The sequence below is a fragment of the Erpetoichthys calabaricus genome, chromosome 18 (assembly GCF_900747795.2).
Source record: "Erpetoichthys calabaricus chromosome 18, fErpCal1.3, whole genome shotgun sequence".
Taxonomy (NCBI): Eukaryota; Metazoa; Chordata; class Cladistia; order Polypteriformes; family Polypteridae; genus Erpetoichthys; species Erpetoichthys calabaricus.
Genome location: NC_041411.2, coordinates 55,019,619 through 55,038,376, shown reverse-complemented (window position 1 = coordinate 55,038,376; position 18,758 = coordinate 55,019,619). Strand labels below are relative to the sequence as shown.

General features: G+C 33.9%; 2 protein-coding genes across 2 annotated transcripts in view; one reads left to right on the top strand and one right to left on the bottom strand.

Annotated features, from left to right (window-relative positions):
• The window catches only part of cenpp (centromere protein P), a 410,887-nt gene that overhangs the window by 155,731 nt on the left and 236,398 nt on the right, over positions 1 to 18,758 (top strand). The gene's annotated exons all lie outside the window — the stretch shown is intronic.
• On the bottom strand, positions 2,528 to 17,178 carry ogna (osteoglycin, paralog a). The gene is made up of 6 exons (XM_028824187.2): positions 16,873 to 17,178; positions 15,452 to 15,512; positions 14,074 to 14,238; positions 4,845 to 5,047; positions 3,992 to 4,087; positions 2,528 to 3,604 (listed from the first exon to the last, which is right to left on the bottom strand). The coding sequence occupies exons 1-6, from the start codon at positions 17,044 to 17,046 to the stop codon at positions 3,434 to 3,436; spliced, it is 870 nt and encodes a 289-aa protein (XP_028680020.2). The 5' UTR covers positions 17,047 to 17,178; the 3' UTR covers positions 2,528 to 3,433.

Below are 18,758 nucleotides of genomic sequence, written 5' to 3'. Positions count from 1 at the left end.
CAAGACAGCCTGGCAGCAAGCCCGCTGCACATCCTTAGCAAACTGGCAGCCACAGCATGCAGCAACAGACGTTTTATGTTGATTTCTGTGTGCAACCATTGCTTTTCAGAAGCTGTTTATTGGAAAAAATATTCAGCCCTCAAAGAGTTAATATGCTATATGCTTTCCCTACGCATTGTATATAATACCTAGCCATTACACAGAATGACATGCTGGCTTGCCTTTTGGCATTGCATAGAATGCCTAGAAAATGTCTGAAATTTTAATCATTTCATACTTTGACTTCCCGTTTTTGTCATTCCATAGATTTCCTAGGGATTCTACACAATACCTAATTTCACACATAGACGGTAACATATATTTTATTTATGTTTACATACAATTCCTTGTAAGTGGATTTATTTTCAAATGGATTTACATTCCCACTTGTTTTCAATAGCTGATTTTATGTTTTCTTTTTTTATTTCGACAATTAAAGAGTAGAAGAATATTTCATATGTTCTGCCACAATTGATCAGATTTATTTATTAGCAAGCACTTTTGCTAAAGCCACTATTTTTTTCAGTTCACTTTCTGCTTTTAAATATTTAAATTTCCAGTAGTTTAGCCATTTCTTGTACAAATTACTTTGTTTTTAAATATTTAAACTTCTAGTACTTTATAAATATTCAGTAGATAAAATCATCTTCTAATCTTTAAAATACTCTTGTTCCTCCACTGTAATCTGCCATTGGTGAACTAGAAAAAATGTGTCTTTAGCTTGTCTTATGTGTAAACAAATGCTTTCTCCTCCTTTCAGAAAGAGGAAGATGGAGAAAGAGAGACTGCATGCCTATTTTCAGTGTTGAGAATCTGTCTTCTGAAGTCCATTACATTTTGTGCAGTCAGTGTTATTAATAACTGCTCTTAATCTGTTTAAATATTAACTTAATACATAATGGTGATTCTCTTTATATTTGGTGTCCTGGGATAACTACTTCTTAATCATATCAGTAATATCTCTTGGGTACCTCGCTTTACTTAGAAGGAAGTCTCAGTTTTGCCACACTATTTGGAATTTATGTGACTGTGACCAGTTTGCTGTTTTATAGGCTACTCTGCAGCTGGTTTTGATGCTGCTAATATGATTATGGATTTCTAACTCATACTGTTGGTGACTCAACGATAGTGTTATTCCCAGGCTAATGTATCTTGTTAGTGCTGTTGATTTATGTATTGGTACGCGACTTTCTTTCCTGCCCACATACGAATATAATCTTCTGTCTAAAAATACAAATGAATTAAAAGAAATTTGAGTCTTTGTCAGCCTGGTGGAAAGAAAATACAAATATGGTTGCTTGTTGACATGTTTAGAGTAGTTGTAAAAAGAAGAGAGTAGTTGGGTAGAAACCCTTAGAATTCCAAGATGTTTTGCCTTTTAGAGAAGTGCTTACTATATGATGCCTATATTTACCAAGAGCTGCAGTGTTAACTTCACACATGTTTTTGAAGCAACAAAGCATTAACCATGAGCATTTCATTCTTTAAATTTACTGTTTTTGTTTCTGCCTTAACTAGTGAATGTTCACACTTGTGAAATGTTTATCTGTTCTGAAAAGGTAAAAAAAATAGAGATTACAATAAATAGGTAAATCTCTTTAAACAGGAGAACAGATAGAGTTTGACAGGATTTTGTTTTCTTATGGTTAATTTACATCACATATTAAGAAATAAAATGTATAGTTTTTGCTAGTTTAACGTTAGTACCATGTCCTGAAAAAAGTGTGAAAGTTCAATAAATAATGTTTAGCAGAAACAGCTGGTTAATAGTTTCCTTGCAAGTTGGTCATGCCTTGTACAAGTGCTTACATGTACCTTCCAAAATATTTAACTTACTTTCAAAATATGTTCAGATAAGTACATATTTTTAATATGTGATTTTTGAATCACTGTTATAGACTTAGTTCACAGCTTTATCATATGCAGAAGCAGAACACAGACCTTATTTATTTCAATAATATTGTATTATTTTTTTTCCCCTGCTAGCAAAGGTTTGCCAGGGAACACAGAGGCAATAATATGGAATAAGACAAAAAAAGAGTCAGAAACAGGTCACCATAGAGTAATGCAATAACAATTTTGACTGATATTGTCAACAGATAATGTTTCACAAAGGGTTTCTCCAGGAAGAACCTGATCAAGTTGCATTACTCCTTAAATACCAGCTAGCAGCAGTCTCAGAACCCCACCAAATACAGACATACACAATATACTGCACATAAACCTTGGAGCTGAAGGCTCGAGAATGTTTCTATGTTGCTGGTATACTACAGTTGTAAACCCAGCCTTTAATACAATTATAGATCTGTTCCTATTTACGTGTGTCTTATAATCAAAATATCCTTGGAAGCAATTATAATTCATAGTCAGTTACCTCTTTATACACATAACACAGCATGGTAGGAAGCATTGTTTCTGGACTGGATGATTTTCTTCAGTCGTGACATTTTTCTTGCACATTTAGTGTTTTTAAAGTTCCTCATAAACAAACCTTTTAAAAATATTTATTTATTTAAAGATGTATTTTTTAACAAATGTTAGTAACAACCAAAACTACAGCTGAAAATCACTAACAAACTAGCATTATATGTTGTAGTTAAATGCTAAATTAATTTAAATACAATTTTTATGATGTCATAAGCAGTGTAAACTATTTTGAAGACTTCATGCAGAGAGCCCTTATACAGACATACTGATTAAGCTGAACATTCCTTGTTTCACTTTAGCAGAATTGTCTCTTAATGGTAAGATGATATTTAACCTTACAAATGCTGTCTTCAGATCAACTGTTTTTTTTCTGTATGTGCAGTATTAGCGTTAAGCAAATATGTTTCATTTTTCTTTTGTAAAACAACTCTATGTATCCTGTTATGTTTTCTTGGAATTGCCATTTCTGTGGTATTTTGTATTTGAATTTAATAAATGTAAATGTGTCAGGCTTGGCAGAAATGGTTTTGCCATAGAAATACAAGTTCTTAGAAAGCTTCATTGCAATGTTTGAGTTTCTTGCTCAAAAGGAATAACATTATTTGCTATCCTAGTTTCCAGGCATATGTGGATAAATAGCTAGGGTTCAGAAATTATATACTAATAACCATAATTACCAGTAATTATAGTTAAACAAGAGTCACTGGTGTTTGTTTCAGTTCCTCTCTCAAGAATTAAACCTAAAATTATATAAAAAGTGATCATCAGAGTTTGTTTGGCACTCAGCTAAAGTGGCTCTGATCAGCAGTCAAAACACATTATACATATAGAACCTCAAAATGGAGTAAGGAAATATAAACTTTTTAAAGAGCATGTTGCTAATTTAATTTTCCTCTCTACTTTTGTTTTTAATGCATCATAGTGTACACCAAAAGCTGAAACATCAAATGCATGTGTTTTGTCTGGTTCAGATATATCTCCCAATCGGCAGATTTTTCAGGCAGGTGAAGCTGTTAGGGTACTTGGCCAATAGGACTGGATTTCCTTCTAACCTGATCTCATCCAGTTTGTCTCGAATGTAATGGGTGGTGTTAGATTTGCAGAAAGTTTCATCAGAGACTGCAGTTATGTTGTTGTTCTGAAATAAGAAAGGAAAGTTCATGATATCACAAGGTGGCATTTGCTATTTGTAAGCAGTAAAAAATTGCTTTATTCAGTATATTTTAGCCTTACAACTGATTGGGCAACAAAACTAGAAAGAAGTTTAAGGTTTTCAACATTTTATTTCCAAGGAGTGTTTTTTGGCCCATTGAGTTAATGTTCCAGGAGTATGACTTTTTCATTATGAATAGTTGATGATTTACAGATTACAATGTCAGAAGTTGACATGTTCTGGCTGTTCCTAATAAGACTGATTTGCACTTTTAAATATATAGTGAAATGCTCTCTAGGCTTTAGTTAAATCACTTTGGTTAAATGTGTTATGAGGAATGGAGAGGAAGGTTTTGTCAAGCTGATTACTAACCTGAAAATGTAGGATGCGCAGGGTTTCCGGAAGAAAAGGGGGTACACTTTCAAGTTCATTGTTGGCTAAATAAAGGTATGAGAGGTTGTTCAGTTTCTGCAATGGAAAAAAAAAGTTATTATGTGCATACACCAATGTATTTACATTATAGTGAGTTTCTAAAAGAGGTGTTTTATATTGCGCAGTTTCAAAGTTCATGATATGAATTTGTACTATTGACACTGTAGGCATAAATTATTTGTAGAGAGAATTAGAAAATAAGAAAGGTATTAGCCTGGCATGAAGTAGAGTTTTATTACATGAAAACTAAAAATTATACAGTATATTTATATTTTTTTTAATAAAACCAAGTTTTGTCAATCTTTTTCATTAAGTTTGAATCCCTGCAGTGGTAGAATGAATGTTTCTCTGCTGGGCCCTTGCGCAAGGCCTATAATCTGCAATTGCTCCATGGGTGCTGTACAATAGCTGACCCCTGTGCTTTGACCCCAAGCTTCTTTCTTCCTCTCTATTTGTTTCTGGAGAGTAAGTTGGGGTATGCGGAAAATGGCAAATTCCTAATGCAAGAAATTGTATACTGTATGGCAAATAAAGTGATAGCATTGCAATATCTTTGCAGATTTTTTTACTAGCATATATTTTTAATTAACTTGTAGCTTTTAATATCTGTTAGTTCTGAATAGTGTGTGCAATTGAATAAAAAGCATAGCAGATGTTTTCAACACTTCTACTATTTCCCTAAAAGCCTAATAATGCCAGTACACTAGTAGAAAATAGTAAGTATTGTTTTGTGGTAGAACAGTAAGTAAAGAGAAACATGTGAGTGCATGTGTTAATTCAATGAAATATATACCTTGAAAACATTTGCTTTGATGCCCTTATTTTTAATCCTGTTGTGATTCATGTTAAGAGAGGTCAACTTTGCTGGTAGAGCAGGGATCTTGACCAGTCTATTTTCAGCCAAGGATAATTCTTCAAGTAGGGGAAGCTTTGAGAATGCACCATCTTCTATTTCTTGTATCAAATTTCCACTAAGATCAATTCTCTTTAATGTAGCTGTAGATGGAAACACAATAGTATAGATTATATTTACAGCCAAAAAAATAATGCATTTTAGTTTTATGTGTAATTTGTCCTTAATAGTGTTGATTAGTTAAATTTGCCAAAGCATTTTTTGCAGTGAATTTGCTGAGTTTGTGGGTGACCTTGTTTACTACATTTTTCCACGAAATACACCATGCAGCTGGCATAGGGAATTTTTTTCTCAGCACCCCATGATGCTTTGTAAGGAAACTGTGGCCTCGCAGAGCTGTAGCAGCCAATGCTGGATCGAGCTGTCACTCCCAGTGGTTCTCAAACTGTGCACCATGACAAGTAGAGAAATAAAATAATTTAACACTAGAAGCACCAAAAGTATCCAGATGTGAATCAATGTCTCATTTCTGCAGCTCGCACTTCCCTATATTTATGTATTCTTTTCGTTTCAACATGACTTCTTCTGCCTTTATTATTGATGTTACTGAGCATCATTTCCCAGATGCAAATTGTCTATCTTCAGCAGACATTTATGAATCACCAAGAAAATATGACACTTATAATCACCAACATTTTTTCACTTCATGTGGGGGGGAAAAAACACAATCTGAAAACTGATGGTGCTTCCATTATTTTAGTTAGATTAAAATACAAAGTACATAGCCAGCATGAATTTTACGTGGAGAAGGGAGAACAGGCAAAGTGGCACATAGATGAAGCAATTGCACCATGAATGAAGAGCGCAGCAATGGATGGCTTAAATACAAAGTTTTCACAGACACAGCAGACTGATAATTAATGCAGATACAGTATGAGAGTGAATGGTGGGCTTACTTTGTGAAAATTGAAGAACCAATGCAATATAGTGCTTTACCTTAAATGAGATGTCTTGTAGGAGATAAAGTTTTCAGTACTGCTACATACCCCAAATCTCACGTATTAAATCACATACATAATTTGATGGTAGACATGTACTCCAGTCAGATTGGCACTTTGGCATGTATTAAAAAAAAATTATATATATTCATTACTTTCATTTGAGGGATACATTAGTTGAACATAATGAGAATTGTGATTTGTTTTTTTTTTAATGCATGAATTCATTGCACATTGTGTCTTTAGTGCTAGATTAAGCATGTTATGTTCCTTGCCTTGTTGTGCAGATGCAAAACACTGCTCCCTTGCATAACAGGCTCCATGGGTGTGTGCTAGTCATAGTTGTAGAAACTTGAGAACCGCCGAGAAAGATAAAGGTTTTGGAGTGCTGTGGACTCAGAGCATGAATTTTATCTCCAGAAAGCACGGTGGAACAGTGGTTAGCACTGCTACCTCACAGCTTAGGTTACATTTTTGGCTACAATTAAACAATCTAGTAGAGGTTGGTGGTATAGATAAAAGTGATATCACCATATAGTTTAAAATTATCACAGTTATGGTATATATCATGGTGTAATCTTTGTGAATATACTTTTTATACTGATTGAAGTTTCTGTTGGCCCAGTTTTATAGATTGACAATAGCTCTACTGTGATGTTTCTTTTTCAACTAAACTAATAATACATTTATATAGAACCTTATTCATGCTCAAGGCACTTCACAGAATTTCAGAATGAACAACAAGAAAATGGCGTAAAAAAGATCAAATACACAACATTGAATACAACATAATATCAGAATAAAATACTAAATAAATACAGTAAACACAAACCTTTGAATTAGAATAGTACATCACAATAAAATGCAAAAATACAAATACTACAAGAAAACACTGAACAAATAACATAATTTGTGTTACAAATAAAAATCACCCTGACCACATGAACAGACAGTAAACTGAAAGAAGGAGCAGAATGTCAGAGTTAATTAATTTTTTTCCTGTACAAATAAGTTTTAAGTTATTTTTTTAAAGAATTATTTGAATCAGTAGGTCTAATTAAATTATATTCAAAATATTTTATTGTGTAAATAAGAACTAACCTAGAAATCATACTATTAAAAATACGAAGCATTTTTAAAAATGTGTACTGTATAGACTAGACAAAATAGAAAAAATTATTAACAATAAAAATAAATATTCAAAGAGCTGTTCTTCCCAATTGCTTTGGTTCCATTGAACAAAAACAAGCAAGCCTAACTACACTTAATTATTATCTTTCAAAACACCTGTATGAGCATGAAATAAAATTATATAAAGACAAATAATATTCTGTGACTCAATACTGCCTTGTACACATACAGCCTACTAAAGAAAGCTTTCACACTTGTTACATAACTGGTTTTCAAAATCCTATTTCTACAGAAATCAATGGTTATGGACAAATCTCTCTATTATAATAAAAAAAATCCTAGGACAAGACCAGACTTTTTAGCCTTGAACGATACGTGACTTTTTCAAAGAGATACTTTCACGTCCCGCAAGACAAGACTTTGTGCCATGAGATTTAACCACACGTGGGGCTGGAAATAAAAGAGACAGAGTAGACAACAAAGTAGAATGTCGTAACGAATTCAAAAACATTAGCGTGATACACATGCAAAGAAGGTTAGAGATAATGAAAGTACTAAAATTTGAAAGTCTCTAAAAAATGATAGTAAAGATCGCATTAGTGCAAACAAACAGAAATTATTACTCAATGAAATAACGGAACAGCGAAAAGAGATCAAATAAATTGTTTGGATTTAAACTTTAACTCGGACACTTGTAGATAGTCTAATTTGTGGTGCCATCAGGGAAAAGTAGTGTTTCTTCCCAATGAAGAGGCAAAAATGAAAACCACATACGCGATCGGCAGAGACGTGAAGAGGATGGGGCGTAGTGCAGGCCGACGGGGATAGCGAGCAAAGCCCCCTAGTTTTTAAAAAGATATTGTAACGAAGAAACATAACTATTTGTATGAAGCAAAATGTCTCCTGTTCCATTGTTTTCTGACTTTGAAGGTATATCCAGCATTTCAACTTGCATATATCAAAAAATGTAAAAGCTTACTGTTGCCTACTTAGAATTTTATTTATACTCAAAGTTTTGTCCTACGTTTATAAAAACTCAGTTGTACTCCATTTTCTTTGGTGTCCTAAGCACAGGCTTATTTTGCTTAATGGTTAACCCAGGGTTACTTTATTATCATTATCTTCAGTGTTTGAAGTGGAACAAATTACACTACACAGTTTCACTGCCTCCTTTTACCATACCAGGAATGGTTTGAATCGCTCTCTTCAAAGTCCGAAAATGTGAAACTACACACCGTCTCTTTTGCAACATGTGACAAAGGCGGCTTCCTGATGTTCTCAACTGTTGTAAAATGTTTTTCAAAACTTTCTATCGGTTGTCAAATTTGTACCGGTGTGTCGTTTCTACTGGTATATCGCCCATCAGCATCAAGTGACTCCGTGAGAACCCTAACTACAAAGAGGACTATTTCATTTATGTTAGGTAGAATGCCCAAAGGGGACTGGGCGGTCTCGTGGCCTGGAACCCCTACAGATTTTATTTTTTTCTCCAGCCTTCTGGAGTTTTTTTTTGTTTTTTCTGTCCACCCTGGCCATCGGACCTTACTCCTTCTTATGTTAACTAAGGTTGTCTTATTTTAATTTCTTATTTGTCTTTTATTCTTCTTTTCTTCATTATGTAAAGCACTTTGAGCTACTTTTTGTATGAAAATGTGCTATATAAATAAATGTTGTTGTTGTTGTTATTAGTATGGTCCAGCATAGTTAGCAGGTGCAGCCCTCTTGTACACTCAAAACACTATTGCACCATTATAATAAACTTGTTCAGTTCTCCTTTCCCTTTGACTTCATACGTTTCTCTGCTTTACATTTTACATTTTTACTTTAATCATAATCATCCATTTTTTCATAATCAAAGATCATTATTTCACTGTTGTAATAAAGTAAAACATATTATTAGTTTTAAATTCATGTGGTATAGGTAGAAAACTGAATAAATATGAAATTAAAATTTTAAAGATTGACTTCTTGATCAATGTTGCAGCCTGGTTTGGCTTCACAGTTTTGCAGCTCAGAGCAAGATATGATAATTAAATAGATGAATTTGTAACTGTGTATATCACTTTTTGCCATTTTTTTGAAACCTAGAAATCTTTAGCTTAAATATATATTGTACTAATTTTGAAAGTCTTTTCAAACGTGTATGTATATAAACACATATGTGCTTACTCTTCTCACATCCTAATTTTACATACCATACAAATTTCTTTTCAGTAAGTAACAGATACTGTATCTGCAATTGAGGAAGAATAATCAGGGAGTGGTCCTCATTGTGAATTTGCATGAGTAAGCAAATAACCTAATACTGTAGGGGTTAGAATAGGCAGTGACCTCTTGATTCGATATTCATATATGTTTCCCTGTCGGTTCAATATGTATTGCATTTTTTTAAAGTATTGCTTCTCAATGTTGTGATTTATTGCTGGTTTTTTTTTTTTTTTTTTTATTGAAAAGAGAATTTCTTTTCATCTTGACATCTTCAAGTCATTTTGAGTTCTGCAATTAAATATATACTTTAAATGAAGGTGTTTTATTGAGTTAACAAGAAAACTTCATAACTGTATCTACGACAATAGAAATGTATGGAATAAGAAATTTCACACTGGTAGTGCCCTGTTCCACTAGGCTTGCACATTGGTATTCAGCTTGTGCTAAGGAAGATCTAATAATTTCTCCATTACTTGAAAGCTTTGAAGGCCTTGGGTGCTTCTCTGGAGAAGCCAGTGATACATCTTTTTCTTCCTAGTAGCCATGCAACAACTGATAGTTTGTATGCGCTGAATTTGCAAGTTTGATAGATAGATAGATAGATAGATACTTTATTAATCCCAAGGGGAAATTCACATGCTGAAAAGGCTGCCACTCTCGGCGGCGCCTGATTCATACACTAATAATATGTGTGTGTGTAGCATTTAACGTGAGGAAAGTCGATCACCTGAGTTGCAACATGCATTTTCGCTGCATTGTCACTGACTGACACTTGCTCCTCAGTGACATTTCGAAGTAGCTTGGTCACATTAGCCCCGGTATATCTTTCATGCATAATTTCTTATAAAGCTCATTCTCTTCATAAACATTGTGACCTGTAAACTATAAATATAATATAACTGAAGAGTGACATAGAGTGACATGGAAATAAAATACAAGATATAATGTCCCTATATAACTGTACCATGCAATATGCGGAAATTTCCATATACAGTCATATGAAAAAGTTTGGGAACCCCTCTCAGCCTGTATAATAATTTACTTTAAACAAAAAAGATAACACTGGTATGTCTTTCATTTCCTAGGAACATCTGAGTACTGGGTTTTTTTCCAAACAAAGATTTTTAGTGAAGCAGTATTTAGTTGTATGAAATTAAATCAAATGTGAAAAACTGGCTGTGCAAAAATTTGGGTACCCTTGTAATTTTGCTGATTTGAATGCATGTAAGTGTTCAATACTGATTACTTGCAACACCAAATTGGTTGGATTAGCTCGTTAAGCCTTGAACTTCATAGATAGGTGTGTCCAATCATGAGAAAAGGTATTTAAGGTGGTCAATTGCAAGTTGTGCTTCCCTTTGACTCTCCTCTGAAGAATGACAGCATAGGATCCTCAAAGCAACTCTCAAAAGATCTGAAAAAAAGATTGTTCAGTTTCATGGTTTAGGGGAAGGCTACAAAAAGCTATCTCAGAGGTTTAAACTGTCAGTTTCAACTGTAAGGAATGTAATTAGGAAATGGAAGGCCACAGGCACAGTTGCTGTTAAACCAAGGTCTGACAGGCCAAGAAAAATACAGGAGCAGCATATGCGCAGGATTGTGAGAATGGTTAGACAACCCACAGATCACCTCCAAAGACCTGCAAGAACATCTTACTGCAGATGGTGTATCTGTACATCGTTCTACAATTCAGCGCAATTTGCACAAAGAACATCTGTGTGGCAGGGTGATGAAAAAGAAGCCCTTTCTGCATTCACGCCACAAACAGAGTCACTTGTTGTATGCAAATGCTCATTTAGACAAGCCAGATTCATTTTGGAACAAAGTGCTTTGGACTGATGAGACAAAAATTGAGTTATTTGGTCATAACAAAAAGCGCTTTGCATGATGGAAGAAGAACACTGCATTCCAAGAAAAACACCTGCTACCTACTGTCAAATTTGGTCGAGGTTCCATCATGCTGTGGGGTTGTGTGGATAGTTCAGGGACTGGGGCCCTTGTTAAAGTCGAGGGTTGGATGAATTCAACCCAATATCAACAAATTCTTCAGGATAATGTTCAAGCATCAGTCACAAAGTTGAAGTTACACAGGGGTTGGATATTCCAACAAGACAATGACCCAAAACACAGTTTGAAATCTACAAAGGCATTCATGCAGAGGGAGAAGTACAATTGTTCTGGAATGGCCGTCACAGTCCCCTGACTTGAATATCATCGAAAATCTATGTGGTGATTTGAAGCAGGCTGTCCATGCTCGGCAGCCATGAAATTTAACTGAACTGGAGAGATTTTGTATGGAAGAATGGTCAAAAATACCTCCATCCAGAATCCAGATACTCCTCAAAGGCTATAGGAGGCGTCTAGAGGCTGTTATATTTGTAAAAGGTGGCTCAACTAAGTATTGATGTAATATCTCTGTTGGGGTGTCCAAATTTATGCACCTGTCTAATTTTGTTATGATGCATATTGCATATTTTCTGTTAATCCAATAAACTTAATGTCACTGCTGAAATACTACTGTTTCCATAAGGCATGTCATATATTAAAAGGAAATTGCTACTTTGAAAGCTCAGCCAATGATAAACAAAAATCCAAAGAATTAAGAATTATTTTTCATATGACTGTATATGAGTATTTTTATTACTAATGAGTTTCTTAAAGTGTCAAATACTGTTTTTCTTATATCAGTCCCATATTCCACTGTTCTAGATCAGCTACATCCTTCAGTGGAACATGATGTAGATTATAAAGTATAATAAAGGTTTCAAAATGGGTCCATCACTGCAGGTAGCACAGTCCACCCCAAAAAATACCACAATGTCTTTGCAGAATACGCTCTAATAAGTATGAGGCTTTTGTAATACTTGAGTCTAAATCATTCCAGAGTTTGTGATCCCTAAACTAAAGCCAATGCTGTGTACTGTAACTTTATTTTTCTTTGAATTTGTGGAGGCTTAAATCTTGAGATTGAAAAGTACTCTTCGGGTAATGGCATTAACATATAGAAAATATTGTAACAGGGCTAAATTAAACTGGAAGATGTTGTAGTAATTTGAAAATTTCCATTACATGGTTGTACTTTTTACTTCAAATTGTGATCATTGTTACCTTGTTTTATATTGACTGTTTATTAGTATGCAAGTTATCTAAACAGCCTATCAAAACATTGCTTTAGTTAGTTCTACTTGAATCAAATGAGCAATCCATATTTTCATGAACCTGATAATTTAAAAACTATTAAATTTCAATTTCAGAGCCTTTCTAAGAAGTTACTTTCCTGATTTCTGCATCATTAAAAGTCCTTTCTTTTTGATGTATTATATTTAAGCATAATCTACTTTTATAAACTGTTAACATTTTATATTTTGATCATTAAATCACAACATCACATCATTTTGCTTAGAAGGTTTTCATTAATATTTCTCTGTCCTAAAATAAGTTTTTAGTGTAGCAGAATAGTATTGGCAAGCATCATTTTTTAACCTAAATGTCTGAATAAGGTAAGCCCCTTCCAAATGTTGAAAATCCCGAATATTTGTAACTATTTGTTTAAAATCTGAATCTCATGTTTGGATATCCTATTGCAAAAAAACGTTTACTTCCATCTCCAGTCCTAGTCTATGTTGTAATTATAAAACTATACAGATAAGCAAACTATGGTCTCATGACCAGCCATTAAAATGTATAGCTTTAGTTGTTAAGGGTACTATACGTTGCTGCCTTAAAGTATATAAAACTGCTTTATTAGGCCTTAGTAAGTATGAAAAAAAAACCTTTTAACAGCTGTATATATACATTGAAGCCTATATGAATGTTTGAGTCATATTACAAGTAAACAAAGAAATTATTTATTTTACATAAGTTTTTTCATCCAGGAATTTCAACCCAAAGAACCGTATAGGTATGTATTGTTTTGGTACTTATAAAATAAAACATAGCTGCTTACTTTTGAACATGCTATACATAATTGTCCATGAGTAAAACATTCCTTTATTACACCAATTCCTGCTTTTTTTTCTGTTATTCCTAATGACTTGACTTTTGTGGATGGTCATTGCAAAACACAATTTTACAGAAAAGTGTATTCTTTTGAATTGAAATGGGTAGTTTGTAGGAATAATATGAACTCTGAGTATATATTATTATTAGATGTTTTCAGTTTTAATTTATTTGCACCGTTCACTCAACTACAGTATTTATGTTTTTATGTTTTATGTTGTCCCCTTTTAAAGTCCACAGATGTGTATGTATATGCTAAACAGGTTCTTGAAGTGGATATACATAAGTGCCGGTACCCTGTGTGTAACACTGATGTATGAATGTGAAGAGAGAATACCACTATCTAAGAGTGACATTTCTCCCTTGGAGTTTCCAGATTAAAAATTTACAGATTGTGTCCTTGCTGTTTACTGAAATAATGTTTCGAAAATCTTTTTATTCAATTTTTGTTGGACGTACCACATATATTCAGCTTTAAGATACCCATATGTGTTGCCATACTTAATAATACTGGTTCAATTTGGAATTTCCAGTCAACCTAATATGCACATCTTTTGGGAGCTAAGAAAAGCACAGCACACAGATTAAAACCCAAACATACATGAGTACCTGGGATTCTGACCCAAATCTCCAGACCTCTAGACTAACTTTGTCCTCAGAAAAATTAAACAGTATGGCTTTAAATTCATTAGTTTTTGTTTAAACCAATTTTTTGGTCATGTGTTAATGTTGCTGCTATATACAAAAGTTGTATATAAGCTTTATTATGAGAAATGCACAATGATTTCACAAACAATAACACTACTATACATTCCCTGTAAGACTTTACTTACGAATATCACTGAAGTCTTTAACTTCAATTTTTTTTATCTTGTTAAATCTGGCATATAAATAGGCTGTCTCCTTTGGCAGTGCTGGAACTCTGTCAATAGATGGTGAAACTTCTTCACAGTACACTGATCCACTCAAGCATACACACAGAAGGCAAGTTGGTAATTCTGAAACAGTGAAAAGCATTGTCACAAAATCACAGTGTTTGTAGCTAGTCTTTGTTTTATCACAATATTCTTAGCAAATCTATTCATGCAGCTGTCTGTCCTTTTTTTCTGTGCTTTTTTCCGTTGCTGGTTTGTCTAAGATATATCAGAAAAATAAGGCAGAAATCAACCCTGGATGGCATGGCAGTCCATCACTAAGCACACTAATATTCACAGCCATGCCTTCACCTGATCCAGAACAATTCAGAGTCCATAATCAACCTAGAATGTAATTTTATTGGAATGACTTTGATGTAACCCAGGCAAACACAGAGGGAATGTTCATTATGCATTAGTAGACAGGCAAACATCTAGACTTAGGTCCCTGGAGTTCAGAGGGAACAGCTCTTACCTCTGTGCCACTTTGTTAGCCTAATTTATTATCTAATTAACAGATACACATGTCAAGGTGTATGCACAACACCAAGGTCACTTGCTCTGTGTAGTTCTTTAGAGAGCTGTGCTGGTTTTTTTGTATGGTGTATTTTTGTAAAGCAGATGCATATCTAGTGAGTATGTAGCTGTAAGCTCACATATATTGTTAATAGTAGAACACTAGGTGATTCTATGTACCACTAAAATCATGTGGTTTTAATCTACATAATTTTTCAGCCTTCTGTATTGTGAAATTTGCCAATGAATCACCAATTTGATTTATTCATGTCTTGAGGAGCCAAGATCAGTCTCACATCACTACACTTTAATCATCTACAGATTTATAAAATGAGCAGTTCTCTAAACTCAGCAGGCAGAGAGTGTGGTACATCTTAGAGTATCTATTACAGAGTTCAGCTTGTCTGGAATGCACTCCGTTCACAAAATAAAAGTCGTAAAGGATACTTCATATTGAATAACAAATTAAAAATCTTTATAGGTCAGTGAACTGGTATAATGGTTACTTCTTGTGTTTACTTTCAAACTATGTGTGAAAAAGTGTCATTGCCACTCAGTGTATGCCTTTTGGCCACATTTGCACCAATGTAACATGAAAAACTGACCTAAAGAAGGTAGGTAAAGGAATGCATGCAGATAAGGTTGCCTTTTTTCCATAAGAGAATGTTGAAAGAGAAAAGTTGGTTACCCTAAAATTTGCATTTAAAATGTGACCAATCTGTCAATAGTAAAATTTCCCAGTACTAGTAATGCAACATCTGAATATAATAGTCTTATTTACCTGGTTCTGTTCCTGGGCCACGTTCTGCACCTTCAGTGTCTATTGATTCATTCACTGCTTTCTGTTGAGAGAACAAACGTAACATATTTTATTGTTTCATGTTAGTCAGTTTTTTTGATGGTACAGTATAAATGTCCTTATAACTTGAGTCATGTAACAACAGAAAGACTGGACTAAAAGCTGCTTCAGTGTTTTGATTTTACCATTTTCTCTGGAGGTTTCCTTACTGATAGTTTTCTGTGCTCAGATTTCTGTCAGGTTATATTTTCAAATTAGAAGTTGGAAGCCCAAAGCATCTTTGTGTTGACAGCTATACTGTATGTTTGTATCATTTTGTTGGACTTTATAGAAAATTTTTTGAATCTTTCTTTTGTTTCTAGTGCTTCTGGTTCTGATGATATAGTTTATGTCACTTATGGAGGGCGAAAGATGATTATCCCTCCCTTAGAATTTGTTTTAAATAGAGTAAATTCTTTTCCTTTTGTTTTTAATAGATGTTAAGAATGTAAGTTGTAAAAGTATGAGTTTCTGTTTAGTTTTGTTTTTCCATTTAAGACAGCATTCAATATTACCTAGAATATGAGTATATAGGAAATGTACTCCTACAGAAATGATAGACAACAGCAAATTAAACCTAATGGTTGATAATGAATATGTAGTTGATATATTTAATGTAATTGTATCTTTTAGGAAAAATGTAGTACTGTATTTCAGAGATTCGGGGAGCAGGAGTTGTCTTTTGAAGGAACAGACACAGCTGTGTATATGGTAAATACACAGCATGCGGAAAATACAAGCCTTCTCGGAACTAATCCCAGTGCTTTGCTCTTGAACTAACAGATGTATCTCATTGCATTGCATGTAGGACCACAACGTGGCAAATTAAATTTAATGGAGGTTGAGGAATTCAGTCTTAAGAGCATTTTAATATATTGTTTCCAAAGCCTGAGCTGTGTAGGAATAGAAATGTATTTGGAACTTGGCCAATATATGAAAACATATGTAAAAGGAATGAGTTGCTGAAGACTATATTAAAATCTTAATGAACAGATTGCTAAGCCCACTAAACTATATGTGAAAATTAATAATGCAGCTGAAACAATAATCAATAAGATGCACTGTATTTTGAAACATATACTAGTAGTCTGAATATAATTCTGAGTGTTTCTTTTAGAGCAGTGAGATGCACAATCATTGATTTTAATCATGTTTTTACTTTTGATGTTTTTTTCCAAGTTCCTGCAGAATGCTTAGATGCTAAGAACACACATAAAATGTTTAGTGGTAGTCCTTAAGCCATATAGACAATTCTACATTAAAATAAACAAAGACAAGTTACTATTTTGAAATGACTAGTTACATGCTGTTAAAATCATTGCAGAGTATTTTTCTCAGCAAGTGAAGTAGTTAAATATTAATACCTTTTGTCTTTTCAGCTTGTGAAGTGCTTCTCCAGTGTTTAGGGAATCCTCTCTAAGCACTTTAGAAGTTAATTCTTCTTTGTCTGAAGGACTCCAGATGCTTTTCTTTATAGTGCTCGAGAATACCCATGAAACAAGTATAAATGAAAAAAATATCCGTGCCAACATTGCCATTTTGCTGCACTTGATCTTTCTAAATCTTACTGCTTGTGAAGCAGTGCGGTCTGAGGTTTGGTAGAATAGGTTCTTGGTCTCTGTTTTCTTTTTTTCTTCCTTTTCTTCCCCACTCCTTAAAAAAAGCTCATCTGTCAAATCAGTATTTAAGGCCTTTTGTGAATAGCTGCCAGGGGATTCTGGAGCATGCATTAATGGAACAGACTTTAACCCACTGTATCCCATCACCATAAATACACTTGGATTATTCACTAGCTTGAAAAGGACACTGCTGGCTCAGTTCAGCTGTGCTTTTTCAGTTATTTCCGATGACCCTGAATTACATTAAGTGGGCTTGAGAATGTCAATCCCTTTATGTTTTTAATGAGTAGTTATTATACCCATTATATTGGTATTTTATAGTTTCAAACATGTAATGCTTGTGCCAATACCAGTTTTAACAAACAGACCAGAGACAACACAACTGACAGTAACTCAGTTCACAACTGAAGTAAATGTATATTATGCACTTGCATAAACTTTTTAGCTGTGCCACAAGGAGAGTTTAAACTTAAATGTGTTACTGTGCGCTCCAAATCACAATGATTCTCTGTTTTCTTGCAAAACTTGGCCTTTTCCTTGGTACAGATTTACTATAAACTTATAACTGGTTTCCATATGGGTTACATGCTTATAGGCAGGACATTGTGGTAGTGCTGCTGCTTTGCAGTAAGGAGACTGTGGAAGATTGTGGGTTTGCTTCCCGGTTCCTCCCTGTGTGGATAGCGCTTTGAGTACTGAGAAAAGTGCTATATAAATGTAATGAATTATTATTATTATTCATTTGACATGTGTTTTAGGACATCTAAAATGTAAAAGGTTAACAGATAGTGCTGATTCTTGTGTGCCTTAACTATAAAGCACAAAACATTCTGTTGAATTCTAGGCCATGTTACTCATCCACCTGTGTTGGCCTGCACTTTTACACAACATTTGCTGATGAATTCGTGTTTTTTGATCTAGGACCTTTGTAAGCTCTCAGTTAGTTTACTTTGTATGTGGTATCTGGATTCCTTCAAATATCCTGCAGCATAAAAATGGGTTAAAATCACAGGCAACTTAAGTAATTACTTTGGAATGTGCTTACTTAATTAGTTACATACTGCAGAATGTCTGTTTGCTTTTCTTTACACATGTGAGTGCATATTGCATATGTAAATAAATGAAAAGCAGTTTGCCACCAAAACAATGCATGCCTTTATCAAGCTTAAGCCTAAACTTTAAACTTGCAGAATTGCAGGGGTGATAGTAAAACATTGATTGTGACAGCAGATACATGTGTTGTGGTTTCTAATTTTTTGTTATATTCAAAGTAAGATGTTCCTTTTTTAAAGATTTATATGGTTGCTTTTGCTGAAAAACTGATGTTGTGTCTTATGTAAAATTCATTACACTAATGTTGGGCCTGTTCACTTCTAGATAGATAGATAGGTAGATACTGTATTAATCCCTAGGGGAAATTCACATACTCCAGTAGCACCTTACTGATACAAAAAAAAAAAAAAAAATTAAATTAAAGATTGATAATAATGCAGGTAAAAAACAGACAATAACTTTATATAAGGTTAACGTTTACCCCCCCGGGTGGATGTTACCATATTTGATAACTTGGTGAATGCCTTTTCTTCAGAGCATTTTATTTTTAACACATCATGCATGTTATGTAGTGGGTT